This window comes from Epinephelus fuscoguttatus, linkage group LG23 (genome assembly GCF_011397635.1).
Source record: "Epinephelus fuscoguttatus linkage group LG23, E.fuscoguttatus.final_Chr_v1".
Taxonomy (NCBI): domain Eukaryota; kingdom Metazoa; phylum Chordata; class Actinopteri; order Perciformes; family Serranidae; genus Epinephelus; species Epinephelus fuscoguttatus.
The window spans coordinates 25,428,757-25,456,733 of record NC_064774.1 but is presented as its reverse complement, the minus strand read 5'-3'; the positions used below and the strand labels follow the sequence as shown (position 1 = coordinate 25,456,733).

Genomic DNA, 27,977 nt, shown 5'->3' with positions numbered 1-27,977 from the left:
GTTTCATACAGATACAGGTGGAAGTGCCACCTGTAGGACTTTAGGTACAGTTATACTGTCACTTGTTATGGACTGTAGAAGATGGACTGTATGTTGAAGGCGTTTGAATGCTCAGTCTTTGAGGTTAAAGCTGAAGTGAGTGTCACATCTTTGCTCAGCAGGTTTATCTGTGACAGCTGAGGACACTCATGGTTAATGATTGACAGCCACTGATATCAGAGTAGGATGTTTGCCTCAGGTGCTGGGACCTTTTGTGAGCTGAAACACTTGGTCTGTTTTAGCCTTTATTAGTGTGTGACTGCGTAGGCACGTGTAACTTAAGTTCTGATATGTCCTCTGAGTCAGTGTGTGTTTAAGCAGGTAAAGAAGAGGTGTGTATGTGTGGTTAAGAAGAGCGACTCAGAGGAAGAGAACGAAAGACGGACAAAGAGTCCTTGAGAGTGAGAGTGCTCCGCTGCCTGTGTGTGTGGCATTTTTTTGCATGTGTGTATTTGCTCTGGTGACGACAGAGCTGCAGGTTGGGGCAGGGTGGGCGTGTGTGTGACGCTGTGTGTGAGGGCAGTATCCGAGAGCAGTATCCTGAGCTCCAGGCTCTCAGTCATTCACTCAGACTCACACACACACACACAGGAGGAGGTATTGCTCACTGGTGCTCAGACACACACAGAGGAAGAGGAGGCAACAGTGAGAGACAAAGTAAGACCTGCAACTCTGTCTTATTTAATAATTTTGTTATTGCTACACTGTCATTCTTTTAACATTAAATATGTGTTTCTACAAGTTTATGTAAGAAAACAAGTCATAGTTCTCTTGGGATGTTAAATTCATTATTCAGAACTGTTTGTTTGATTTTCTCATATTGTGTCTTTCAATTTTTGACATCTTTTTGTCATTCTGCTTTCCTTCTCATATTCACCCTCCATTTTCTTCCTTTGTGATTTTGAACAGATTATGTGACATATTACATTACCTACATTACCTGCAAAGCACACGTTTAGACAAAGGTCACTGCACAGGACGTAGTATTTGCTCTCCTGCCCAGGACTAGATGACAAGACTCATACTGCTCTCGTGTCTGTACTGTAAATGTGAAGGTCCAGCCAGCAGCCGGTTAGCTTAGCTTAGCATCAAGACTGAAAACAGGGGGACACAGCTGGCCTGGAGGATAGCAGTAAGTCACTGTTCCTTCAAAATCACAGCCTGCTTTTTGAATGAAGATATGAATGAGATATAATTAGTTTGTTGTAGAAGCTCTGGCAGGCAAATATTCAGGCAGAAGCTAATAGGCTGGTTCCTTTTTAAGCTGCCATGCCAAGTTTTTGCAAAAATTAATTATTTAATTTGCTTGTAGTCAAATGTAGATTCATGCAGGAAATATCAAAAGTGTTCTCAAACAGAGTGGTATTTGTGCAGACTTCTTTTTTGCAAGGCTATATTGTAAAAGATCTTATCACCACTGAATCCAGCTTTTTTCCAAGTCTGGTGACAGCCCGATCAATATCACAGTAGCTGTTTTATCCTTGGTGGCTGATGGAAAAATAACCTGCTCTGACAATGAAAATACTCTCTTATATTTGTCAAAACTGGTGAATCTGATCCTATATACCCTTTATACAGTACTGACATTGAGCTAATAGTTATGCTGACTTTGGTATGGAGAGGTAGTCTGTATGAGGTCATTGATTTTGGCAGCTGTACAGCATCCAACTGGTTAAATTAGTGTCAAAGTCTGCGTCTGTGTGTGCATGTGTGTTTGTCTTGGGTTGTAAGTACATTGTGTCTTTAGCTTTGGCATCCAGTTATCATCACAACCCTGATAACACTGACCTGCGTGTGCACACTCACTCACTCACTCACTCACTCACACACACACACGCACACTCATGTAGAAGCAGAACTACTGGTGCAAAACTCTGAAACTGACAGTCTGTTATTTTGTTCCATAAACATCTTGTGATGGATTGCTCGGCAGATACTATAAGTAGTTCAGTGCATACCATTCACAGCAGCATTTACACAGATAAAACATGTCACACAAACCCATGACTCTGATATTATCTTCCATCTATGGTCTCATGTCATGGCATTTTCTTTCCGCTTTACTCTCCTTTTTCCGTCTATCACCTCTCCTGAACTTTGGCTCATATGAAATTCTCTGGGGGTTACTTTGTAATGTTTAAGGATATGTGTATGTTCTTTTAAGAAGGCGATCCAAAGAGTGAGGTTGAGGATCATGTAACGACATTAATCTCTAATCTCTCTTGCCCCTATCTTTCAGAGGTGATTAAAAAAGGAGCTGCAAAGCACTAAAACAAAAGAGTGACAGAAAAACAAGAAAAGATGACAATTGGCAAGAACTCCAGGAAAAGCTCTGTGCGGAGCTCCATCCGGGCCCCAAAGTTCCTGGACAAATCCAATGGCTTCTACGGTCGCCTTGATGAGCCTGAGACTGCCGGAGAAGGGGAGGAGGTGATGAGAAAAGAAGTGGAGGAGAGGGGGAGTGGTACGGAAGAAAGCAACACACAGGGCAGCAACCAGAGCTCAAGTGTGATGCAAAACTCTGGGTCACACAAGAGGGAAGAGGCCGCCGTGTTCGACTTCAACGAGGGAATGATGGAAGACGACGGGGAGACTCTCCTCCAGAGGAAGTCCAGCCGCCGCAGCAGCAGGTGGAGAAGAAGCTCCAGGAGGAAGCAGAAGGAGGGGAAAACCGATGGGGAAGCAGCACGGGATGAGAGGCCGAGCCTGGGCACAGCGAGTCCAGCTGACCCAGACGTCCTGGAGGACACCAGGGTGATTATTGAGGTAGAGATGGAGAAAGCGAAGAAGATGGAGGAAGAGAAGGCAGGAAGGGGGAAGGAGTCGACACTTGTGCACTTCCCGGTTCGGGAGGATGCGGACGACCAGGTCCTGATCAGAGAGAAGAAGAGGGGGAGAGAAGAGGAGGGGGAAGAGGAGAAGAGGATGAAGAGGGAGCAAGAGGAGGGGATGAAAATGGTGAAGAGGAACACAGTGAAGAATTACCGCAAGGTGAGAGACAAAGAGCCTTAGTTGGTTTCTATTGATTTATTATTAACATATTTCAACAAACTTAAATGAACTTTTGCTTTCTATATCTTATATTTGCATAAATCTGAACATTGAGCTTTACCCCGTCTGGTTAAACTTTAAGCCCCTCGATATTACATAACCGAGTCCTCAGACTTCGTGGAACAAAGGGGTAAAGTTCTCCTTCAACATCATCCACATACTGCACAGCGGGCTATTAATCACCATGGAAACTATCACCTTAATAACAGACTGCCAGCGGGGTCAAGGTACAGCAGCCACTGGTGCATGTCACCAACTCATTAGGTTACTTCCTTTGATGGGATATTTTTCCTTTGCGTCATATTTAATGACATGAGAAAATGAAGCTGGAACAGAGGTTTCACTAAAAAGGCTTTTAGCTGTGCAAGTAGAGTGGCGCCAACCGTCAATGGACTGCGTGTACCCTCACCTGATTCACAAGTTCCCACAGATTTCTTGCTTCCTTTGAAACACATGCACAGAGGTGACATTCCTGAGCCTCCTATATCGTCTTTGATCAGTGGAACGAAGTATGGCAGTGCTGACCCGCCTACTAGGCTCACACCATAAAAACATTCCACTGCTGTTAACCAATCAGCTCCGCCCGCAGGCCTCGCAGTCTGACCTCGGAGTTTGTGTCTCCACAATATTAGTTTTATGTATAACAGTGAGTGTGCACAGAATAACTCCATGACACACTGAAAATGAGCATCCTGTCGCTGCTCAGTGTCTGTAAGTGCTAGCTTAATATTCCTGAGTAACATAAAATCACCAGTAACCATAGCAACAGACTTAGAGCTTTTTTATTGTTTTTGCTCTCTGCTTGTGATACATTGGCTCATTACGGGGCTGGGCAGGTTCTCATTCTGTTTCTGGTTCTGTTTCTTCTTCTTTTGGGTCTGGTTCTTCTTCTTCCTCTTCTTCTTCTTCTTTTGGGTCTGGTTCTTCCTTTTCTTTTGGTTCTTCTTCCTCTTTTGGTTTTGGTTCATCCTCTTCTCCTTCTTCCTCTGGTTCTGGTTCTTCTTCTGTTTCTGGTTCCTATTCTTCCTCTTTTTGTTCTTCTTGTTCTTCTTGTGGGTCTGGTTCCTCCTTTTCTCCTGGTTTGTCATCTTCTGGTTCTTCTTCCTCCTCTTTTGGTTCTGGTTCCTCCTCTTCTCCTTCTTTCTCTGGTTCTGGTTCTGGTTCTTCTTCTTCTTCGGTTTCTGGGTCTTGTTCTTCCTCTTCTTCTTCTTGTGGGTCTGGTTCTTCCTTTTCTTCTGATCCGTCTTCTTGTGGTTCTTCTTTCTCTTTTGGTTCTAGTTTCTTCTCCTCTTCTTCTTCCTCTGGTTCTTCTTCCTCTGTTTCTTTTCCGTCTGGTTCTGCTTCTGATTTTGCCTCTCCCTCTTTGTTGTCTTCTGGTTTTGGTTTCCCTTCTCCTTCTTCTTCTTCTTCTTCTTCTTTCTACCATGAAATCTACCTTCCCATGCATGTAAATAAACGAAACATTGCACATAGATAAGTCCTATACCAACGTTTCTCAAACAAAATTTTGGGCTAATCGTTCTGATGATGGCACTACAAAAACCATCACATTTTCAGGTCCCTACATGTTTCAGTGGTCAACACTGTATTTTAAAGGAAGTCCCTTGCAACAACTGCATAGTTTTGCATCACCCACAGAGACAAGAGAGACATTTGTATACTTCTGCTTATTTCCAGTGAACTGCCAGTGTAAACTGAAGAGCCTTTTAGTCAGTACACAGCAGGTCAGCTGAACATGCAAAAATGTGACCTTCCTCTACAAGGAAGCAAACCATTCAATATAAATACATAAATGGAAAAGTTTCCCTTAATAAATAAATATTAATGAATAGCTTTAAACAGATACGTTTGTTCAAGGAAATCTACAACTGCTTAAAAATTCAGCACAAGGAAGAATATTCTAATAAAAAAAGTCTCTGAACCGATTCCCTATTTTCCCTTTAATTAGTACTAAACTGTGAAATTGTTTCCACAAATCTTTTAAGGAAATTAGTGGATTTTTTATCTAAAAATACAGACCCATAGAATAAAAGTTTACAGAAAAATGAAAGGCTTAAACTGTCAAGAGGAACGATTACAAATCTCAGCAGTTTTGGCCACACTAGCCATATATTGACCATATATGTGCTCTTTTTCCTATCAGGCCTTGGACCGAGCTTTTCGTCGCGGCTGGGAGGCCTTCATCACCAACCTCTACAGCGTCACGCTCACACCTGTGACATCATCCTCACCAACATCCTCTTCACCTTTGTCGAAGAAGAAACAGCAGGACAACTCTGTGCTAGCCGAGTGTTGGTAGAACTGGAGAGTGACGTGGACAATAAAACGACCCCCTCTCTAATATTTAGTTTTTTCAAATCATAGTTATGCACTGAGTTGGGACGGACAGTCCTGCCTTCACTAGGGACTGTTATAGTCACATGATGTGTTTGAGTCACGCAGTAGGCCTCAGAAGCATTAATTATTTATGTAGGTTACTGAGTCGTAATTACTCATCATAAAATGTACTGCCTTGTCTCATTGTGGTGCACTTTGGTTTGCACACAGACTGCAGGGTATTCAGTTTTACTTTATGATTGGGAGAGCCAAGCTGTTTATATTACATTGAAGTCTATGGGACGGGCTTGAATGGAGAAGTCCGGTCTTTATGTGACTGAGTTCAGCGGCTCCTGGTTCACCTCTACTATGTTGCTAAGTTCAGATTATGTCTTTAGCTCCTTACATTTGGTCCACTATTAGGAGCCTAGAGCACAAATAATCCTTCCTTCCTTTGGTTTAGCACTATGAAACTACCAAAGTGTTGATGTGCAGCCAAAAGGAGTGGAAATTTTCAACTGCATACGCGATGACTGATTAGTGGACTTTAGTTCTGGAGATATTCACATTTTTGTATGTTAATCAGTGCCATTTATTGCTGTTTGATAGTTAATCAGTAAAAAACAAAACAAACACACAGCTAATCAGTGTTAGATATTGTGATAGTGATTAACACACATTAGTATGTTAATATCTGTGGAGAGATTGCAGTTTTTTAGCAATGTTAACCTAGGGCTTTTCCATCTGTGTGCGCAGAGGAATACAGAGGCGCACAGCTTCTCAGTGTTTGACTTCCTCACTGTGTGTTCTGGTGAAGGTTATTTAACCTGAAGGGACAGGGCAGGGGAGTGTACAACAGTGTTAAACAGAAAGGAGAAAGAGATACAGATATTTTTTATAGCCTGGTCATAAATCAGCACTAAACACAGTAATAAGACTCTTCACCATTGCAGCTGCACATCATGTTTATTAAAGACGTTTTAGTGATCCAGGAAATTTTTCAATGTATGAATGACTGACCCTCACTAAAATGGAAAATGCAATGTTAACACCAAGCTGTAATTGCTGTAAATGCTGTAATTTCCTGTTGTCCGCTACGTATTTGGCTTTTATTACCTCAAGTGTTCTCTTGCAGACCAGACTGAATAGGTGGGGAAACTTGTGGTTGTACATAATGAATGTCTTAATTTTTATAAAGATTTTTTGTATCCTAATCAAAGCTTCTGAAGTCATGAACCGTAACAAGAAGCACTTCTCTGAGTAAATAAAGACTTAATTTATTGACCTGGTCGTGTTTTTGTGTTTCAGGATGAATACGGTATAAATAAATCAGCCTTGATTTGAATACGCTAACGTCAGAGTCATTGTTATAAGGATAAATCAGACTGAATTAGATGTTAAAGGCAGCATCACATCGTGTCCTAGCAGTTGTTGTTATGACACTACAAGCAGTCAGTAAGTGAGTTATGAAAACACTTAAATCAAAATGAAGATATAGCTTTAACCTGCTGACTTTTGATGTAGTGTCTAAGTTTAAATATTGGTATCTAATCTAAAATAAAACTATATTTCTATGGGACCAGTCCTAAGGGAACATTTTCATTGTATGACAAACATGTTTTACCTTGCCTTTATAGTAGGCTACAAGTACTGCTGGAGCACAGGTGCTTCAAAACTGCTTCCCATCTCAATACACCTTAAAGGTAGTTGAAGTTGTGCCAGACATCCTTATTCTCTGTCTACAATGAAAACCAACAAAAACATAAAGATATAAAGAACATGAAAACTTAAAGACAGCATGCACAGAGGTGTTTGCAAAGATCTGAGTCTGAATTAAAATAAAATGCATATGCAAAACAATAAGATACATACAGTACTAGGTAGCAGGTGTGCACCATCAGGAGAGGCAAGCCAGGCAAACATGTGGACCCTCCTCAACAAAAATATGTGAAAAGGGGCCTTCGATGGCCACACGTATTGACACATTTTGCAATGACTATAACTACAAACCCACTTGAACCTCACATAAAGGCATTATATGGTGTACCACTGGTGCCTCAAAGCCCCTCTAAAGGTTTGGACATACTTTCGGCATGCAACATCTGCTGATAGCTACTGTCACGCAGATGCGCACGCAGTTCTGTTCATTGGACAATCAACGGTCTGTGTCAGCCCCTGGCAGTAAACTGGAGGACTGGGAGGTGAGCTTACCATCCTACTACTCAACTCAACTCAACTCAACTCAACTCAACTCAGCTACTACAAAGCTGCTGTTGGGTCAGGAGTGACTGTCTGTCAAATATCCAACTTCAAACATACTTTGCTGCAGTGCAGCAGCTGCAGCTGGCTTGACCACAGTGTTTTGGACTGGACCAAAGTGTCGAACAAGAGATTGGAGCATGCACGGTCAGCACGCTTGCTATGCACACAGTCTACACAGTTACAAAAAATTGGGGTCAGAGCAGATCCTTGTTGACATGGGTGGATGATGAAAATTACTTCACAGCAAACTCTCATGGACACATGAATGCTGAAACTGTGACGTGGGGCCTTTTCTATCTACTCTGCACGTGTGTGTGTGTGTGTGAATGGTGTTGTTATTTTTTAATAAATAAATAATTATGACATTTGATCAAGCACAATTGACCATGCGTTTTATTTGAATGTGGGGCCTTGATGGGCTTCTTTGCCTTTGGCCCACCCCCCAGAGTCTAGGATCAATGATCAAATGATCTAAAGTGACTGTGTGTGTATATTTATTTGTGTTTATCCTACAAATATATATAGGTATATCTTTGCTCAGTTTTTGCTCTGTATTTTTTAAATGGTACAGAGAACAAGAAGCTTAATGACAGGTGATAAAATGTTTTTTTGTTGTTTTTTTTTTTACAACAGAAACATAAGTAAAACTAAAAAAAGGAAACATAGTTAACATTCTTGATAATATTATTTTAATAATAATAATTGAAAAAACGTTATATTATTATATATATTATTATATTATTATATTATTATTGCATACATTATATAACTTTAAATCTTTGTAAGGTAGCAGTCTGCTGGTCTATTTGCCGGTGCGGTGTCTTTGCTGCCACCGTGTGGATATTAAGAATATTACTTTTTATTAACGGAAATGACGCAGTAAAATGAACTCTGCACACTTACTTTAAATTCGTCCCCGTGTGTAAATTAAACACCTCTCTCCACAGACGTTGAGATTATCGTATATAAAACATTTTGTTCTGTCGAGTTTAATTTGTCCGTAGCTAAATATTGATAAAGGTTTGAGTCGTTTTCCCGGTAAAAGTTTCCCGGGTGGGAGGAGTCCTCCAGCCGGACATAAAGCCCAGACGGACCTGCTTCCTCGTTCACTTCCCTCTGTACTCTGTCGAAGGTAAGATCATACGCATTGCTCCTTAACACTTAATTCTTTACAAACATTCCTTTATTATGTTGTTAACTTTAGAAAGCTCTTGCTTTGACTATACAGTTAATATGCAATTGGGATTCACCCTTTCCAACCTATATACAATCTAAGGTTGTGTGTTAGCTTGCAGCTTAAGTGCAGCGTTTCAGTGCCGCACCGATCAGAGCGGGCCGCAATCCTGAACCATCCGGCACCGAAACACATTATGTTACTCTCCTGAGTATTTATAACATTAATTACAACATGTTTGCTAAATGCTGCATGTAATATTTATTGGTTAACGCAAATTTAACTCGTGGTAAACTCGTGCAGAAATGGCCGCTGCTGGTTCTGTCTGGCTGCTAAAAGTGTCTCTCAATGATGATAATTACACAGACCTGTACTGAATGACTGTGACTGCACTTAATTATTCTGATGTGAGACACTTAAATTATATCTATTTTACTGACTCATGCCGTCCTGAACACGTTGCATGGAGCGGTCACGTGTTGGCCGGTCAGCGAAAATGCCTGCTAGCAACATGTTGCTAAAGCTATACTTTCTGCCTGTTTTTAGATGAAGAAAGATCCAGAAGCTGTTTGCTGCAAAGGTAATTATTCTACTCCACGTGCCTCCTTTACACTGTTAGTTTAGACACACTGTCATATCAGAAATACAAATTGGAAGTTAGAGGCATAGCATGGTTTAACATGGAGTCTCATGCTACAGTGATGTTTAAATTGAACTCTCTCACTGAAATCCTTTGAGGAAGCTTTATCTCTCTATTTCTGAGTAGCATGAAACTAATCTTACTAGTGTACACATGTTAAGTTGACTCACAACCCATGAAATGCATTTTTCTGTTTCTAGGTGAGAGAAGAGGTTGGAACTCTCCACATAAGGTACATTTTTTGAACCTTTTGTGTATTTCAGACTCGTCTTGGTTAATTTCAGTAGATTTGCAAAGCACGGCACTTGTTCATGAGCTCGTTGCTGCAGTGATGAATCCCTGAACTCTCTCTTACCGAATCAGCCTTTGAAGAAAATTCTTTACCAGATTCTGAGTAGCAAATGAGCACCGCATAATGCACTAGTTGTCTGTGTACTCTATAGTCAAAATGGCATACATGGAGCCACGTGATCACTAAAGTCAATTGTTCATCAGCTATTTTAAGGGTCCTTGTGTTAATCAGTGGCTTACTTTTCCCCTCAGATAATCAAGAAAGATCAAAGATGAAGATAAAGAATGAAGGATTCTGGCAGGTGAGCTTAATTGAAGCAACGGGGAAAGCTCAGTCCAACAAGGGCCATAACTGAGTTTTAAAATAGACAAGCATATGCCTGATTATTGTGATGCTAGGTTATTTATCTGATCAGCCCTTGAAATAACAGAAGCTCAGATTTACTTCGTTTTTGGCTAACCATTGATTGTCTTTGTAGGCTGGTCCCTGTGGTCAACTCACTGAAGTCTTCAAAGCAGCTGGAAAGTACAGAGAGGTGAGTAAAATATATATATTTTAAAGTTTTGTCAGTCTAGGGGTATAAACATGATGATTACAATTGACAAGCATATGCCTGATTCCAGTGATGTCAGCCTTTATCTGATTACCCTTAGTTGAAAAGCTAGAACACATTTGATGCCTATAGGTGATTTACAGGCTGCTTTTTATCTCCTAGCTGGGACATGACGTTTGAGGAAGGATGCCACATGGACATCGTACATGTAAGTATTGACATGAGTGTGGGATTGAAGTAGTAGAAAAGCCTCTCCTCCTATGAAGCTGAAGTCATTTTGGTTGCAGGGAAATTAATCGCCACTTTAGAGTTGATTTCCCCAACAGTAGCCCTTTTATGCGGAGATTGCGTTATAGGGCTGCTACAAAGTCCCTGTCCATGTGCCACCCATGATTCCATCTTGTTTATACAGACTGTTTCAGTGCTGTTATCACCTCCCATGGTGGATTAAAAGCAAGACCACTCTGTCCCATACTGTGACTGTCCCTTAAACACAGAGGCAGCACAACGGTGTGATATTTCCATCTTGAACAGGCAGTGAAGAGGCTAATGTTTTGACAGTTTGAAAGGATGAAATGGGGTAAAACCCATCAAACAGCTGGACGACTAATGTCACATGGCAGTTTGTCACCAAAGCCCTGATCAAACACTTGAATCTCAATATGTCTGAAGTCATTGTTGAACTCTACTGAAATGCCAGTTTCTTGTGCAGGGCTGTTTGCGGTGGATTCTTGAAGAGGGAGGCACCCATTAAAACCTCATGGTAAGGATTTTTTTTTTTCTCCCTCATTTTAATGCACATTTCCTTTCATAATGCAGTTGCAATGATGATGATACTTAGCTCACTTTGAACCGATGTGAAACGACAAGAACAGCTGAGCAACTGCATTTACTTAAATTCTCATTCTTTTAAAAATCCTGCAAATTGGTGTTAAGAAACATTAAGTTGGGTTACTTTTGAATACTGTGTAGTGAATTAAATGTCCTCTTCCTACAGGTCCATTGAGTACCTCAGCAGCATACTCGATGTTCTGGTCAAAGGTAAGATGTCTGTTAACTACTTTAGAAACATGGTAGCAATAGCCCTTATTTCCAGACCTGCTGAAAATGATGAGATATATTTGGAATCTCGTTCGTCTGAACTGCTGTTGAGAAATGGAATATCTGACATCAGTGGAGGTCAATGTTTCAATAGTGTAGAACTTAACCACCTTGTGCTCAGGGCTGACCGTCTCGTCTATTGCAGGTACCTGGCTTTGGAAATTGTAGAAGATGCTTCTCCAGACACGAGTGTTTGCACAGGTGAGTGAGCCCTTGCGCATTGACGTCACTGTCAGTGCTGTGGTTATGCAGTTGGCACGTGGCCCGAAGAATCTGAATGAGATGTTTCCTTCATGATGACACCCGCACGTGTCTTACGCCTTGGATCAATGCCAGAACCTGAGAAGGTGAACCCACTGGTGTTACCTTGGCAATAAGGGGAAGACTCGTTGGGGTTACCAACAGTCTGAATGGAAACAAATGACATAAATGTGACAGATTTTGTGTGAAGGGGGTATTAAGAGCCCAATGAGATGTAATTACTTAAGTCTAGAAGAGGAACCAACTAGATAGTTTCAGAACTGCATTTGGAGTGTTTGCATCACATTAAATGTCATGCTTGGAAACAACACTTGAATCACCTGCAGTGCTGTGACGTGCTCTAACAATTCCTCTTTCACCCATTAGGGCCGATCTGCCTGTCGGAGGAATCATTTGAAACACGATGACTTGGGTATGTTTGAACCTTCAGCATCACAGCATCATTATCATTGTGGAGTGTGGGAGGATGACTGTCCGAACGAACGAGCAGTCAGCACCCCTTCCTGGTGCCAGACTTTCCAAGTTACGCCCCGTCAGACCTCCAGTTGGCCCGACCAGACACTGAGAACCCTGGAACGAGCTTTCAGGTGTAAAGTGATCATCGGCTCCCTAATGGGCGGTCTGGCGGGTTGGACTGTTTGCAACCTTGAAGTTTTGACTGAAAACCAAATACTGATCACATTCCTGAACAATAATTCTTTGCACCAGCAGGCAGGTAAACCGTTAATTTTAACTTTTTGTATTATTTAAAGGTCTGCGTTGATGCAGAACTGAGGACAAAGGCATCGGGACAGACAGGCTTTTCGCAGTTGAGGTAGGTGCCTTGTCAGTGTAGAGTTGTTTACTTATGTAGAAGTGATGAGTGACTTATTACCGCCCCAGTCTGAGAATTCATGACTGATTGGTATCCCCTCTGATCATACCAGAGTTAATGAACGTCTATGATGCTAATCAAAATGGATAGGCTAACCACTGTCACTGTTTGCAGGTTAGATGATGCCATCCAATTTGTCTGTGGGGGAGCGGTGCAGCACCCGGGACTGCTGCAGGTAAACTAGCAATTAGTCATTGTTTTTGGGATTGCGGTCATGAGGACCATACTTAACCTCCAATTAATGTCCAAATTCTTAAGTAGAAGTGATGAGTGACTTATTACCGCCCCAGTCTGAGAATTCATGACTGATTGGTATCCCCTCTGATCACACCAAAATTGAAATTTAGTTCTTCACGCTCCTCAAACTGGATTGACAAACCTGTTTTCCTTGTTGCAGGTTTCATGATTGTTTGAGGAACTGCACCAACACCTAGGACTGCTGCAGGTAAATGAGCAAATCATGTTTCTGGGATTGTGACATGATGACACGATGCTATACTTCAGTCAAGGGATGTTAGCACACGGGCATCCCTTAATCCTTGAGTCGGCCTCCCCTTCCTGTTGACCCAGTATGGCACTGAGAACCCTGATCCCACTGCCACAGGTGTAAAGTGACCTCCTGGAGTTCTGATGGAGGGAGTGCTGGCTGTAAGGGTGACTGAGAAATATGGCTGATCACATCCCAGAAGCAAAGTCCTACATTGCAAAATGTAGACAAGCAAATGTTGCAATTATAGATACTTTCAATGTGTATAAAAAGCTTGGCCCATTGAACTAATCTCTTTTCTCTCATAGGTCTGGCAGTGTGAACTCATCACTCATCTTGTGCTGCGTCAGCTCAGGTTGGTGACGAAAAGAACAATATTGTGGTTGATATGGGAGGTATTTGAGTGTCAGTATACTTGGTCTCCAATTGAACATCTAAATCTGTGTAGAAGTGATGAGTGACTTATTACCGCCCCAGTCTGAGAATTCATGACTGATTGGTATCCCCTCTGATCAAAGTTAACATTTTTAGTTGAACAATGTGTTAGTTTTTTGCCACCATTTCTAAGATTTGGTCTTTCTCTGCAGACTCGAGACAGAACCTGGATGCCATCATGAAGATCCATCAGCTGCGTTCAGCTGCCAGCATGACTGCAGTTCCTCATGATGTCACATCATGTTGCAGTGATTTCTCATTTCAATTGTGTAAAAGATATCTGGGATGGTTTAATGGTGTCAATTTCAAATAAAGCACTGTTTCAGTACAGCTTATTTTGTGTGGTCTGATACTGTATCCAGTGACATGGCATGTATAGTAGTATGCAGTGGGGGATCGGTAATCTACAGTTGCCACTGATATTTGACTTTGTGGGAACATAACATCAAAACGAGAACATTCTAAACCGTAACTACATTAGTGCAAACTATCAAATGTATAAATGATTAATGCACAAAGTGCTAATGTCTGAACTGATCACTGCAGATCTACAAAAATAAAATGACAACTGGTATTCTACACAATACATTGAGGATGCCTGCTAGGTGGGAAATATCAAACCTACATGAGATTTGGATTCTATTTTCATGACTGGCATGGAGGGTGTTGTTTACATGCACACTAAATTTCAGTTTTTGCCCTTGTAAAAGATTACTAAGCTGTTCACATGACTTGTGAAAATACATGTACCACTAATATGGTGATTCACATGCAGCTGTGTAGACTGTTCCAACATGGTGCTGTCAAAATATGGAAAAGTGAAAACAGCTGGAGCCACTTGTCATCTTTATTTGCATCAAGTTTTTTCCCCCCAAAAATGTCCAACATGGCAGACTTGGTTGGTGCAAACACAGCCACAGCTGCCACCTTCTATTTCTTCAGCCACAACCTTGGAGGGGTCAGCGTTTTGATGTTTGCATAAGTACCTAAAAACCTGTAGATAAGTGTTACTTCTGACCAGAAATGTGAGCCTTTCCTTTAGGCGTTCAGCCTTGTAGTCCTGAATTGAGATGCATATACCTAATGTGCTGTATACATGTCCAAAGAATGCTTCTAAAACCCAAATTATATCAGCTTATCACTTGTCTGAATCAGGAAAATGCTACATTTGGCATAAGGCCTAATTCTGAAGGCCCAAACAGAATAAGCTGTTTACATGACCCCTATTAAATTCAGTGTTATATTTAGAATAATAATGGAATATTAGTGTGCATGTTAATGTGGGTCGTTATATCAGGCAATGAATCAAATTAAATACTGAGTTGTCTATAGTCATGAAAGAGCACTTTTGTCCGGCCTCCAGATTAAAGTAAAACTGTGACCAAAAGACTGGCACTACACTGCCAAAATAATGTGTGAGATACTAGTATAAACTTGTCTGTGGGTGAGCATATGACACACCTGTAGTTTATGAACCTGTAGATAGCAATAGTGACAGCAATCTTTATTCAGATGGCATTTTAAATTTGTTAAAACACTTTTGATCAAAGCAAAAATCATCAGCTGACAATCTGATGTACCACATAGTATAAAAGTGGGAGCAAAGAGGTTCATGTCAGTCATTACGTTGCTGTAAACAAGCGTTATTTAGGTTTCAGTGTGTGTGACATTTTGATAGAATCACACACTGCTCATCTTTTCCCACTGCAAAATATCTGAATCAACTGTGTCTGTCAATAGTAAATAAAAATATCTATAAAAGCCAGGTGTGATTCCTGTAACCATGCATCACCTCAAGTAGCTGATGGAACAAAAAAAATTCAAGTGTTAATCTCTATTTTGATATGTAGGATCTGCAGTCCAGTGAGGAGCCTGGGGTCGTGTCAGAGCTCACCCAACATGAGATGCTGCTGTTTAAAAAAACAAACAAAAAAAACAGACACACTCAGTCGGCGGTGAAGATCCTCGCAGCAATATCATCTAATAGCCAGTCCACTCCAGCTAACAAGTTCTCTCCTGTTACTGCACTGCAGCCGATGATACACCAGTGATGACTTTTGATCTCATCCAGGGCCAGCGCCTGCAAGAGAACACACAATGAGAGCATGTACACTGTAAGGTACAATGTCTGGATAATGCAAGTGTAATCTGACATTTCTGGGAAAAGTTTTCTCACTGCAATGCAGGATTCAAACTCACCTCTCGTATTGCCTCTTTTGACAGGGCTCCTGGTAAATCCTGTTTGTTGGCAAACACCAGCAGTGTTGCACCAGCTAACCTCTGCATGGAGCAAAGGATACAGTCAACTACAGAGATTGATATAACAATTACAAGGCATGACCATAAAGATTGTTCTTTGCTGTTATCCAATACGGTCTCTTTGTGGCTGACTGTAAAATGAGAGGAGATATAAGGGGGGATCCATAAATCTGTAAAAATGTGGGTATAAAACCAAAATGAAAGATCTGCAAATAACCACTTCACCCAACATGTGTGTATACGTGTGTGTACCTCCTCCTGCAACAGTGAACTGAGCTCCTGCTTGCAGTCCTCCAGTCTGAGTCTGTCCGCGCTGTCCACTACCCACACCAACCCGTCTGTGCTCTCAAAGTAGTTCCTCCAGTAGGAGCGCAGCGACTTCTGACCCCCTACATCCCATATATTCAATTTAAACCTGGAAAACACAAAGTGAGAGGAGAACATGAAGAATGTAAAGTAGGAAAGGGAAAGTATAGCTTTGGGAGTTCAATAAAAACAGAGTATGTACAAATAACTGACACTTTCCTAAATTTGTGGGTTTGTATTTTTTCTTGTTTGTGTTTTGATTCAATTGGCTTTAAGAGATAATTCATAACTGGCTGACTGTATGTGAGTCAGGTAATCAAGTTTGACACACAACAAGTTGAACGTTTGGAGTGAATGAGGGCCTTTTTCAAGACAAGTATGAATGTTTTGAGGAAATGCAGCAGTGTGCCTTTAAATGTGTTTAAGCTACAGCCCCTTTTCAGACATTTTGACTTGTCACAGTCGTCACTGAAATGAACACATACTAACCAGGAAGAGACACAGAAAGACCACGAAGAGATGCAAAGGAACTACAAGGAGACACAAAATAACTGCGAAAACTGGTAAAACAATCACAAAGAGACACAAAAGGACGACAGATACAAAGCAAACACAAGGAGACACAAAATGACTGCAAAGCGGCACAAAGTGACCAAAAAAAAGAAGAAACAAAATTACCTCAAAGAGATCCAAAATGACAACATAAAAACACAAAATAACCACAAAAAGATGCCTAATGACTACAATGTGATACCAACCACCACCACAGTGCATGGTTCCTATGTGGGGGAAGTGGTCAGAATCAAAATGAGCACATCCTTAAACATCTACAGCAGTAAAATGCAACATACACATTGATGCTGTCGTAATATTAATACAGAAAAATCAGATATAATGGTAAAACACTGACAGAAGACAATTAACTGCACGATGAATACTTTAAAGGGTAACTTTAGTATTTTTCAACCTGGACCCCAGTTTCTCATGTTTTTGTGTTCAAGTATTGAATTAGACCGCAGCAGCTGGCAGCAGCGAAACAGGCTGCAATGTAACCATATGGGGCAATTGCCCATTGTCAATGTAGATCCACCAAAAGTGTTTGTTTTTGCCACTGACTGGCTCAGATTGTTATTCTAAATGTCTGTCCACACAACGGAAAGGATCCCCAGGGAGACAGAACTTTTTTTTGTTAAGCTTAAAATCATTTTTGTTTAATCAGAAACAGCCCTGAAATCGCCACCACCAAACCCACCAGACTCCCTCGAAATAAACAGTAATTTTATCATGGTAAAATGCACTTCATTAAAAGTCCACAAAAACAAAATAAAACTCACAAAGTCGTCTTAATTTGTCTTTCCACTATTCCAACAATCACCAACTCTACTTTGGTTGAAATAAAACCTTATTCATTCAATTAGATGTGGAAATATGCTGGTTTTATACACTCTAAAATCACAGTTTATTTAAATGGAGTTTGGCGATAGCAATTTCAGGGCTGTTTCAGGTCACACAAAAAGGATCTTACTCTTTAACACAACAGTCTATCTCTGTAAGGAGCCTTTCTATAATGTTATTAGACTTACAACAACAGTCTGAGCCTGTCTGTGGTAAAAATAAGCATTTTTATTGGACATACATTGAGGGTGCACGATTGCCCCAAGTGATTACATTACAGCCTGTTTCACTTGTGCAGAGTGATGTCCTGTTGCTCAATACTGGAGCCGTTTCAAAAGTTGCTGTTCCCTTTAGTCAGAAAGACAGAAACATATGGGAAAACAGTTTCCAGGCTGAAAATTTACCAAAGTAATCCTTTAAGTACATTTAGCTAATCATACTGACATAGTTTTACTTATATAGGGGTTTGAATGCAGGACTTTTACTTGTAGTGAAGTATTTTTACATTGTGGTACTAACACTTTTACTAATGGGTCTGAATACCTTTTCCATCACTGCATACTGTGCATGCGTGTGAGTGAATGTGTGTGTGCGCGCGCTACCCTTTGTGCTCCAGTGTTTTGATGTTGAAGCCCAGGGTTGGGGAGATGGTGCTGACGTCTTCTCCATTAAACTTCTTCAGGATGGTCGTCTTCCCCGCGTTGTCCAGACCTCTGCACGACTCAGGTTAAAGAAGAAACACTCACACACACCTCACTGTTAAATATTCTAGTTATAATTTAACTCTTCTTCACCCACAGTCAGTTAACGTAACAGAGGTTAGCAAGGTAGCATGATACAGCACAAAATACGCAAAACAAACTTAACAAGCATACATGCGTTATTCTATATTATCTAACCATACACGGATATAAATTACTGCTGCAGCTATTATGTTGCTGACATAAATAAAGTTAAAATAACGTCGGTGCATGACTCCTACTTTGCTCCCAGCTAAGCTAGCAAACAGTTACAGACAGGATACAACATCAGCAGCCTCATCTCCCGCTCCTTCTGCTTCATTTTCTTTAAAATCGTCAGCAAACCCATCGCGACGGTGTCCCGCTCAACTGCACTTATATCTCCTTCTGTAACTTCTGTAGCTAATTTTATTAATTTGTAGTTTTGTGAGAAAGATGTTTAGCATCCATAAGCAGCATTGCGAACCAGGAAGAGGCTGTGACGCTAATCCCGCCCCCCGCAGCCACCAATTGGTCTGTTTAGTACACAGCGAACGCTGATTGGTTGCTGGAGACGTCCGGTGCTGGTTGATTGGCCAGTGAGCATTGTAAGGTGTGGCTGTGCTGTTGAGGCGTTTTTGTCGGGTTGGCGACCCCGTGTGTGTATTGTGGGAACTATATATTTTATTTACTATATATTGTATTTACGCAGTCTGAAAATGTTCTGCCTGTCATAGCTTGTTCCCAAAAATATACGTAATATAGACTGTTGTATTTTTAAAAATACAACATCTTTGCATTTTCATTATAATTCAAAACGCACATGTTACCTGATATTACACATATTGTATATATTTTTTGTATGTATATATCTGTATATATTCTTGTAAATATAATTTAGTTTTCCTTTTTTTATTTTTCCCTTTAGTTTTATATTATCTTGCCTATTTAGTTGTTTGTAATCAATTTTAATCTTAATTTCCTGAATATTTCTCAATACATTTTCTGTAGCATGAATGAGGAAGCAATAACTACATTACCTTGTGCAATCCTGCATTTTATACTGACAGTCAGACCATAAATCCTTGAATATGTGCATTCAGCCAATACAATAATACAATGAATATTATTTTCATAAAAGATTAAACTTACATACATATAGGCAAGTGACATAGTAGTTTGAAAAAACAACCAACACAAGGCTTTTTTCCTGGAGTTTTCAACTGCATCTGTCTGAGCACAGTCCATGAGGTGCAGCTGATAGCTCTAGAGAAAAACTAACAAGTAGACCCTGTGTGTTTTTATGTGGATCACTGCATCACATTCAGGCTATTCACTTAGTTCAGTATATTCAAATTCCAGGGTGTGAATTGATCAGTGGAGAGGATAAACCAAATGTGATGCTACACAGTGAAGCTGCTGCAACACTGTGTTCTTGTTTCAGGAATGACAGACAGCTGAAACAACTTTTTGGTGACATGGTATTTCTGTCAGCTCCCTCCTGATCACTTTTAACAGCGCAAAACATCCCGCAAACCAGAACTTTCCAGTTTTTCCTAATTCATACAAACCTTCTTGTATCAGAGAGTTTTCTTTCAGAATCAATAATATCTTACCATTTTAATTTACACACAGTACCAGAGAGTAGCATCAAAACTTTAGCCTCTTATATTAGCATTACAAAGTATAATTTAAGAAGTAAAATAAATGTCCCTTTATAAGTTGAGTGAGGTGCTTTCAACAAGATAAGTGTTATTTTTGTGATTTTATAAATTGTTATGACATTGATCAATTTTCATAATACGTTTTATGTTTGCTAGATATTTCAAGAGTTATGACATTAACATTAAACACTGATATCCTCACTACCAAAGTTGGAAGACCAAGTTATTATTAATGAGGATTCCCTCTCATATCAGAATAAATAATTAACCCTGGTTATCAGCATCAACGACCTTAGTTAAAAGCAGCAAACCTTTTAGTGTTTTATGTTTGTTTTACTTTGTTGAGAGGAGATTAAGTCATGTAGAGTCAAAGAATGTTGCTTTTTATAATTTAGGTTACGTCATATCCTGCAGAGTGCCGGTAAACCCTGTTGGCCCCCGTCTGGGGGCCCGGCCATTTGTTTCCTGGCAAACGACATTGAGAAATTCCCCGCTCGTGAGGGAGGCACAACCTTTTTCATTAATATGGTCATCCAGCCCTGAGCTGTTCCTGTCCCTCACCATCTTTTCACATCCATTCATTGTGATGCGTTCACGCGCTATGGAAAATATTAGGCAATGCAACGTAGCTGTATAATGGAACTCGAAAACCAGGTTTTAATCGGTGAGTCAATTGTTGCTTAATCGAGACACTCAGACAGGTTAGGTGAAGGCTGGACACAGTCTGCGTAGAAGTAATTTTGACCGATATTGACGCAAACACCAGCAGCATTTTGTACCGATAGTGAAACTAACATACTACACGTGAAGGCAGCACAGACCCCACAGCAGTTAACCAGCAACGGGTCAGTTTAAAATAAAGAGAAACTGAAAGCAGCCACAGCATCATGTTGCATCATCGACAGCCTGATGCCAAACCTTATGCGCTCAAAAGCCACCAGACACACCGGCTGAGCGCTTCACTCCGAGTTACACATTTACAGAGACAACACGTCATAAAGCACCAGACATTAGTCCGCACTGTTTAGCAGCAGCCTGTCACCCCGAGTCTTTCAAATTGTACTCCAAGCTGCAGAGCGGCGCCGAGTGTGCGTCAACTACAGTTTGCATGGCAGCGGTTTCACTCACGGGCGCACAGCTCGGATGATCCGGCGACGGTAGCCACATCCTGCCGGTGGACACAGCCAACCGGCCAGCGAGTCAGCTGCAGGACGGAGGAAGACATGTCCCCGTTATTCATGGACACCGGGTACAACAGCCCTGTCACAGTGTCAGATGAGGGGAGCAACTCCGCTGGACTGGTGAGTTACCCTCCTTACCAATCATATAATAAAGCAAGGGCGTAGGTTTCCTCTCGCATTGGGGGGGCACATATGAAATAGGTGGTCTGGGGTTCCTTCACCAGGAAAAACTTGAGTACCAGACATCTGATTTTCTGCATTCTGGTGATTTTTAATGCATCATTTTGTGACTTTCCTGCGCAAATTTATACTGTAAATGTCTTGACAAAATAAAAGACATCTGCTATTTTATGATTTTATTGGGGGAGACATGCATATGTTGCAACAAACAGATATGACTTCATATCATTTTATAATTATGACTGCACTAAAATGTTGTGTAACTCTTGTATCAGAAGTGTAAGATACCTCATGTAATTATTATAGAAATTGTGGAATAATAGTCGTCCAAACTAACCTTTTATTGGTATGTGCATTGTATTCCACTTTGATCCATGCATTTCATGTTTTTAACACATTGTAACTTGGTTTTGAAAGTGCTGTAATATTATCAAATCACTCTAAAGTCAATCAAAACCCACTATACAACACCTTATATAAGGTCTAAATCACTAAGATAGGACTATTTGTGATGTTGTTTGAATCCCCCTTCAAGAATAGGTCAGTCACCTCGGGGTGTCCTGCTGCTGATGAAACACATATGCTGTGATGGCAATGTTCAATTCCAGCCCTGGATATTTATAGCACCTCACCCCATGCAGCATGGTAAAGCCTGGCAGCATCCACCCATCCTCTATTATGGGCGAAGAAAAGGTGCAGTTACCTACATTTCAATTGTAAAAAAAACAATTTAAAATCTTAAAAAGTGAGCAATGAATATGCTTTTAGGGTATGCACCTCCAATTTGTTGACATCAAGCTCTTGTTTCTGTTGAGATTGAGTGCACTCACTGTATGTCGCTTTGGACAATAGACACAATAATTAATGCTTCCTGTCCCATTTGAATCAACAAAGCTTCGTTAATTTTAGACTCTTTGCCCAGCTGCTGAATTCAACATCACACCCTACAACACTACTTCCTGTTTTAATTAAGAGACCACATGTAATTTCATGTGATAGGTTTGTCTCATGACCTTATGACCCATGAAGTCTTTCAAAACATAATGCAATATCAAAAAGTTATTAAGATCTGCTTTGAAAAAAAAAAAAGATTCCTTAAAAGGTGGTAGGGGATGCCACAAGAGAAGTGTGACCTTGAAAAACACACACATAGACTCTACTGTAATTAATTCTAGATGAGTGTGGTGAACTGTTGCATTCATCTGTACAGGAGAGAGAAGAGGGGCAACAGATGGGAGGCAAAGGGAGAAAAAGACAAGAGAAGAACAGAGACGCTGCGAGGAAGAGCCGCAGAAAACAAACAGAGAGAGCGGACGAACTTCACGAGGTTCGAAACGTTCATTCCTTACTCCTCCCTTACACCATTACCCAGTGACTCTGTCACTTTCTGTCTCCCTTTGCAGTCACACACACTCTCACACCCACATGCACATAGGCTGTGTGACTAGTGGTGTGTGCATGTCTTGTGTAATCTGTCAACATGCTCGCAGCCGTTTCTTGTAAATACCCTGCTTTAGGAGAAGGGCTTTCACTCCCCCTGGTGCGCCCTCCCTATTGGCCTTCCCTTTCCTCTGTACTGTACACACACACACACACACCCACACCCACACACACACACACACACACACACACACACCAGCCTCCTTTTTTCCATCCGTGCCTCTCTGCCATTTTTTTTCCTGAGGGGCAAATTCCACAGGTTGAGTTACACACACACACACACACACATAATGGGCTTCCCGAAGAACTGAGCCAACTTTCAGATCAGATGTCACGAAGCAAAAGGTGCCCGCACTCAGAAACTTCACAACATGCACTGTTGGAAATGAAATATGGATATATTTCTTTTAATATGTGAGAAAATTACTCCCTGCAAGAACACTGTCATCCCTCTGAAAAAGCAAGAGGTTCTTTTCAGGACATTTTGTACAAACGGTGCTTTGCATTTTTGGTGATTTTGAAGTTTTGTTTTGTATTAGATTTTTTGTGTCATTATAAAGATTCACCATAAATGTTTTCTTCTCACGAGGAAGAACAAAATGACATTAACAGAGTAGAGTTGCTGAGCGTTAGATGAAAAGATTGGCTCTACGACCGTGCAGATAAGACAGTGATATCAGTCAGCTCATCTAACTAAATGTGTTTTCCGGAAAGTCAAACTATTGCTTTAACTGATCCAGTTTTTAAAGATTGATTAGTTTGTTTGTTTTAGTTGTTGACTCTTCACCTGTTGACAAGAGAAAACCCTGAACTGGCGGTTTTGGTTCTCAGTTTATAAGGTTATGATCTGATTTTCATAAATGCACCATATGTGGTTTACTACAGTCAGTCCGTGAGCACACACACATACACACATTCATAAAATATGTTATATGGCTCTCATTTTGACAAACCTGTAGTTCTTTCAAGGTTGGAGACGTTTCTCCTTGACACTAATTACAGTCGACCTTTTTGTCCTCCATGATCATATCTTACCTGTTATAACTGGTTGGATAAGTGTGTGCTTGCTTAATTTATGAATGGGCGTAGGCCTATGTGTCTTTTGTGTGGAATGAGTCCAGACTTTCGCTTTCTCTCTCGTCTTCTCTTTCAGTTCTGCTCTCTGGAAATCCTTCAGGTTACTTTTGAAGAAGCATCGCTGCCACAAAGCAGTTTGACTCACGAAAAATACGGAGTCCGTGTCAGCACTTCATGGTTTAAAGGGTCAGCGCACGTGACGCGCAGCTGCATAGCACGGCTACTTTCACTGTGATCTCTGTGCCTTGGGAAAATAGAGTAGAAAATGTAATCTTACCGAAGGAGAACAGTATTCTTCTGAGTGTTATTCAAGTCTGTATTTGCAGTTGCTGGTGCTCAGTGAGGATGAATTCTGGCTGCTATGGAGGATAAGTGTTTTCAGACTGCAGTGAAACTCAATGAGGCCAGGAAAGCGATAGTTTAGTTGATTGATAAACCCATGAGAAAACAACTCTAGAAACTCTAATGTTTTGTTTTTCAAGGGTTTCTAGCCAAATTTTGACTCTTTATTTCACAAATGAAACTTATCCACTCTGCATTGATCAGCATCATCACTTTTTCTCTCACTCCACCACCTACCCTCTCCTTTCATGCTGAACTTGCAGTGCTGTCGCTTAAGAGCAATATTTCAGTTCTCCTTTGAGGTTCCGACTGTAGCCGTGCATCATCCGCTCTAGGGCTGTTGTGCTTTCTATTACAGCACCGGAGAAAGGTCTTAAAGGAGAGTGTCATTAGTATTGCTTGGCTGCAGTGTTTCATTGCAGCACGGGTGAGATATTATGTGGGTGGGATGTCTTTTGATGTATGTCTGTAATCAGTTTTTATGGCTGATGAGTGCCACTCTCAGGGATCATAAAGATAGACCTGACTCAACTTGACATTAGCTCTTTGTCATATCGTCTCTCCCTTATCTGTCTGACCCTACATTTCTGTTTCCCTTCACCCTCTCCTCTTTAGGAGCTCCAGGACCTGGAGCGATCCAATTCAGCCCTTAAAAAGGAGATTGCTGCGTTGAAAAAGGACCTCCACCTCTACACGACAGCTTTGGAGCGCCACGAGCCTCTCTGTCACCTAAAAGCTTCTGCATCCAGCTCCAGCCCAACAACCTGCCCCTCAGTTTCTCCCTCGGCAGACCGTCAGGCTGGCCCCAGTCCTCCTCCTCCCCGAGCCTCAGGCTCAACTTTGGCTCCTGCCCCTTCACTCTCTACCTCCCTAACCTCCATCCTGGGGATTCAAACCCGTGACTGTGTTGAAAGTAAACACCTCTCATCTTCAACTCCTCCAACGACTGCAACGTTAGCCTCACCCATCAGCTCATCTGCTGAACACTTTACTTCCTCTAGCTCTGTAACTTCTCCTTACTCTGGCTCTTTCTCTGCAGTTCCAGCTCCTCACTCTTTGTTTAGCGAATCTCTAATCACGCCGAGGCCAGCAAATGTTTGGCCTGTCTGCACAAGCCTTGTGTCAAACCCTGTACCCTCCAGCTCTCTTACCACAGCTGCTCAGCTTCAATCTAGGCAAGGCCCAATCCATGAAAGCTCCTCAATGTCCGCCACTGCTTCTTTCCCTCCACTTCATCCTGGTGCACTGGATGCCTTTCTAATGAAGCAAGACTCTTTTCTAACTGCGCCATCTAATGTAGTACCCCCTTACTCTCATTCAGCTGTACAAGGTGGAGGTCTAGTAGCGCAGGGTTGCTCCATGAATGTGCCCCAGCTTAATCCAAGTCAGTTCAGCAGAAATCTAATCAATTCAAGTGCGTCTCTTTTACCCCCTGCTCTTCGAGATCCTCCTCTTCACCCCCCCTTAGCGCCGACACCTACCTCTGCTTTTGCCTTAAAGCCACGTTCTGGTCAACAAGTCACTGTCAATCCTGCATCTCTGCTCTCCCTGCTCACTGTCCCGAGTCCCCTTAACGTGCCTCAGACTACCTCCAGCAGCTATGACAGACCTCTCTCTCAACCTCAGCCCCCGCTACCAACGTTAGAGGAGCCCTCAAGAGATCTTTCCCTTTCTGAGTTCCTGGAAGTCAATGATTGGATACTAAGTGGGACTAGTTATGAGTAGCACTACATAGCAAAGGAAGACCAGTTTCCTTTAATTTATATATTTCTATATTTTGTGCAAGTTTAATCAAAGTCTCCTGAGCAGCTATAGCAATAATTGTAAAATACAAGAAGACAGGTTTAACTATGAAAAACCTGACATCACATTATGACATAAGGGCCAAACCAATGTCCAAGCTGTTTATATTCAGCTTTCTGCTTCATAAAAGGACACTCTTTTGATTTAGTATTGAGTTGGGGGATTCACAAGAGCCAGGTTAAAGAAACAATGGTCAAAGCCAATGCAGTAGAAGTGGAGATATCCCAACTTTTAGTTCCTAGTATGGGTCAAGCTCCAAAAACACTAGATCCTGCAGTGCAACTAATAGCATCTTTTGCAAGCATCCTGTTCTAAATTGTAACCTCCAACCCCAAGCAGAAAAACCCTGATGACATCACTATATCATCACTGGGGATATTTTCTCAGCTGTCTCAGTCCTTCTCCAGAACCACAGAAGGCATTAAACAACTGTTTTCACAGGCTGAGTAGTCCTCCGCATGATGAGTTACCCAACCGTCATGACAGAAATTGTTGCAGTTTCCCTTTAACAACAGCAAATAATGCTTAGCCTCGGTTTTTGGAGACTGGGGTCTGACTTAGCTGGATAACTCTGTACAACAAATGAGCTTCTTGTGAGTCCATAGTTTACAAGCTCCTATACGTAAAGAAACATTAACCATACAGTAAAATCCAGCGGCGTCATGCTTGACAGTTTCTGAGAAATCTTTTAGGTAGGCGTCATCCCTTCCTTTATCCACAGACAGGACACAGAAAAACTGACTCAACATTCGAAACTTTGACTTGTAATTTTAGATGGGGTGGAGTGCTCACTTCCTTGCAACTTAATGGAAGTGTGTTTAGGAGAAATTTCCATCTGTGGCAGGGGCCACGTAAATGTAAGAGGTGCCAAAGTTAACCACACAGGCCGGGCGCGCCTGGCTGCATATGAGTTATGATTTAACACGAGGAAAGTTTATTCTGTCTTTTTTATTTGCACCTCTTTAAAATACATAATCAAACTGTCTTCACAGTCTAACATATTTTGCTGCTACTGATCATTTAAATCAGTCTATTTGCTGATTGTTATTTTTTTAAGCTACAGTTATTTATTTTTTTACATTTCAGATGATACAGTAGATGTACTTTCATTTTCACTTTAAATACCAGAGTTGCATTATTTTTATTTACCGTAATTATGCTGATTCCTTATTAATTAAAGTGTTTTGCCAGGCTTTGCTTACAAGAGTGGATCCACAATAAAACAAAGTGGGCACCTGCCCAGGACCCCCAAACCCTCAAGGGCCCTTAGAGTCCCCAGATTGAATGTGTATGTGTTGGTGTGTGGTAATTTAATTATTTGCAAATCATAAATAGTTTGTGTGTCAATATTATTTGTCTTATCTGCCTGTTTCAAAGTTCATATTCACAAATAAATGTGAATAACCTCAAGCAGGGGGTGTCAAAGGGCCCTCAGCTCTGCATTGGGGCCCCCTAGCGGTTACATTCAGCCATGATCACAGGGACAATTTATGTGACAACTCAAAATCCAGTGACACCCCTCATCCTGTGGGTTTAAACATGATACGAATGGTTGCGTAATTAATAATTCCCTTATTGAGTTCATTTCAAGTGAATCAAATGAGATAAATAACTGGATTTTTGCATTTGATTTTCTCTCCCTGTAACTGACGATAAGAGAACCACGGGGCGGCTCAGACTGCTGTAAGGAAATTAATATGACGATTTTGTTTTTTCAGAGGATGATTTATGTAGATTATTCTGCTTTTATGTACACTTTATATGTATGTATGTAGAATATTATATGAGCCTGTATTCCACCGAAAAGTTTATGATTAAGTGCGAGGCTTTGGGTTCGTGTATGTGAATTATGACTATTTTGTATTTATCATGCATCAGATGAATATATTTATGTTGACGTTGTGGTTGCAATTGAAAAGTGCATCACAAATAAAACATTTTATTAAAATAATCATTTTTGTTTAGTTTATAATTCTGATCAATATAATATTCTAATATCTAACTACAGTGAAAGTGAAGTGCACCCTTTATCAGTTTGCTACACTCTCAATATTTGGTGCAACTTGTTGTGATATGACAGTTAGCTTATGGTGGCTAATATTGGCAAACTTTAGATAGATGCTGCT

General features: G+C 41.0%; 3 protein-coding genes, 1 long non-coding RNA gene and 6 other non-coding genes across 12 annotated transcripts; 9 read left to right on the top strand and 1 right to left on the bottom strand.

The window, feature by feature from the left end:
* The first annotated feature begins 537 nt into the window (after nucleotides 1-537).
* Nucleotides 538-6,132, top strand: sb:cb1058 (uncharacterized protein LOC394209 homolog). The gene is made up of 3 exons (XM_049569061.1): nucleotides 538-696; nucleotides 2,279-3,030; nucleotides 5,234-6,132. The coding sequence occupies exons 2-3, from the start codon at nucleotides 2,341-2,343 to the stop codon at nucleotides 5,387-5,389; spliced, it is 846 nt and encodes a 281-aa protein (XP_049425018.1). The 5' UTR covers nucleotides 538-696; nucleotides 2,279-2,340; the 3' UTR covers nucleotides 5,390-6,132.
* Nucleotides 6,133-8,745: 2,613 nt separating this feature from the next.
* Nucleotides 8,746-13,815, top strand: LOC125883506 (uncharacterized). The gene is made up of 15 exons (XR_007448564.1): nucleotides 8,746-8,800; nucleotides 9,389-9,422; nucleotides 9,683-9,714; nucleotides 10,026-10,075; nucleotides 10,253-10,309; nucleotides 10,490-10,535; nucleotides 11,040-11,090; nucleotides 11,325-11,368; nucleotides 11,574-11,629; nucleotides 12,056-12,101; nucleotides 12,442-12,503; nucleotides 12,678-12,738; nucleotides 12,961-13,008; nucleotides 13,359-13,405; nucleotides 13,638-13,815. It is a non-coding gene; the product is annotated as an uncharacterized LOC125883506 (long non-coding RNA).
* LOC125884531 (small nucleolar RNA SNORD29) lies at nucleotides 11,147-11,211 on the top strand. The gene has a single exon (XR_007448734.1). It is a non-coding gene; the product is annotated as a small nucleolar RNA SNORD29 (small nucleolar RNA).
* Nucleotides 11,431-11,500, top strand: LOC125884533 (small nucleolar RNA SNORD30). The gene has a single exon (XR_007448736.1). It is a non-coding gene; the product is annotated as a small nucleolar RNA SNORD30 (small nucleolar RNA).
* On the top strand, nucleotides 11,717-11,843 carry LOC125884537 (small nucleolar RNA SNORD22). The gene has a single exon (XR_007448740.1). It is a non-coding gene; the product is annotated as a small nucleolar RNA SNORD22 (small nucleolar RNA).
* Nucleotides 12,537-12,612, top strand: LOC125884535 (small nucleolar RNA SNORD31). The gene has a single exon (XR_007448738.1). It is a non-coding gene; the product is annotated as a small nucleolar RNA SNORD31 (small nucleolar RNA).
* LOC125884536 (small nucleolar RNA SNORD31) lies at nucleotides 12,819-12,894 on the top strand. Its single transcript, XR_007448739.1, has one exon. It is a non-coding gene; the product is annotated as a small nucleolar RNA SNORD31 (small nucleolar RNA).
* LOC125884534 (small nucleolar RNA SNORD31) lies at nucleotides 13,494-13,568 on the top strand. The gene has a single exon (XR_007448737.1). It is a non-coding gene; the product is annotated as a small nucleolar RNA SNORD31 (small nucleolar RNA).
* A 1,159-nt stretch (nucleotides 13,816-14,974) lies between the features above and the next one.
* arl2 (ADP-ribosylation factor-like 2) lies at nucleotides 14,975-18,673 on the bottom strand. The gene is made up of 5 exons (XM_049567809.1): nucleotides 18,470-18,673; nucleotides 18,048-18,158; nucleotides 15,997-16,159; nucleotides 15,685-15,765; nucleotides 14,975-15,565 (listed from the first exon to the last, which is right to left on the bottom strand). Exons 1-5 carry the CDS (start codon nucleotides 18,532-18,534, stop codon nucleotides 15,431-15,433), a joined length of 555 nt encoding a protein of 184 aa, XP_049423766.1. The 5' UTR covers nucleotides 18,535-18,673; the 3' UTR covers nucleotides 14,975-15,430.
* Nucleotides 18,674-19,051: 378 nt separating this feature from the next.
* batf2 (basic leucine zipper ATF-like transcription factor 2) lies at nucleotides 19,052-27,115 on the top strand. Of its 3 annotated transcripts, none has more exons than XM_049567808.1 (4): nucleotides 19,052-21,129; nucleotides 21,730-21,882; nucleotides 22,400-22,516; nucleotides 24,664-27,115. In XM_049567808.1, exons 2-4 carry the CDS (start codon nucleotides 21,832-21,834, stop codon nucleotides 25,771-25,773), a joined length of 1,278 nt encoding a protein of 425 aa, XP_049423765.1. In that variant the 5' UTR covers nucleotides 19,052-21,129; nucleotides 21,730-21,831; the 3' UTR covers nucleotides 25,774-27,115. The 3 variants fall into 3 exon arrangements, with proteins under 3 accessions (XP_049423765.1, XP_049423764.1, XP_049423763.1); XM_049567807.1 differs by having other exon boundaries at nucleotides 21,725-21,882; XM_049567806.1 differs by lacking the exon at nucleotides 21,730-21,882 and having other exon boundaries at nucleotides 19,059-21,129.
* Nucleotides 27,116-27,977: the final 862 nt, after the last annotated feature.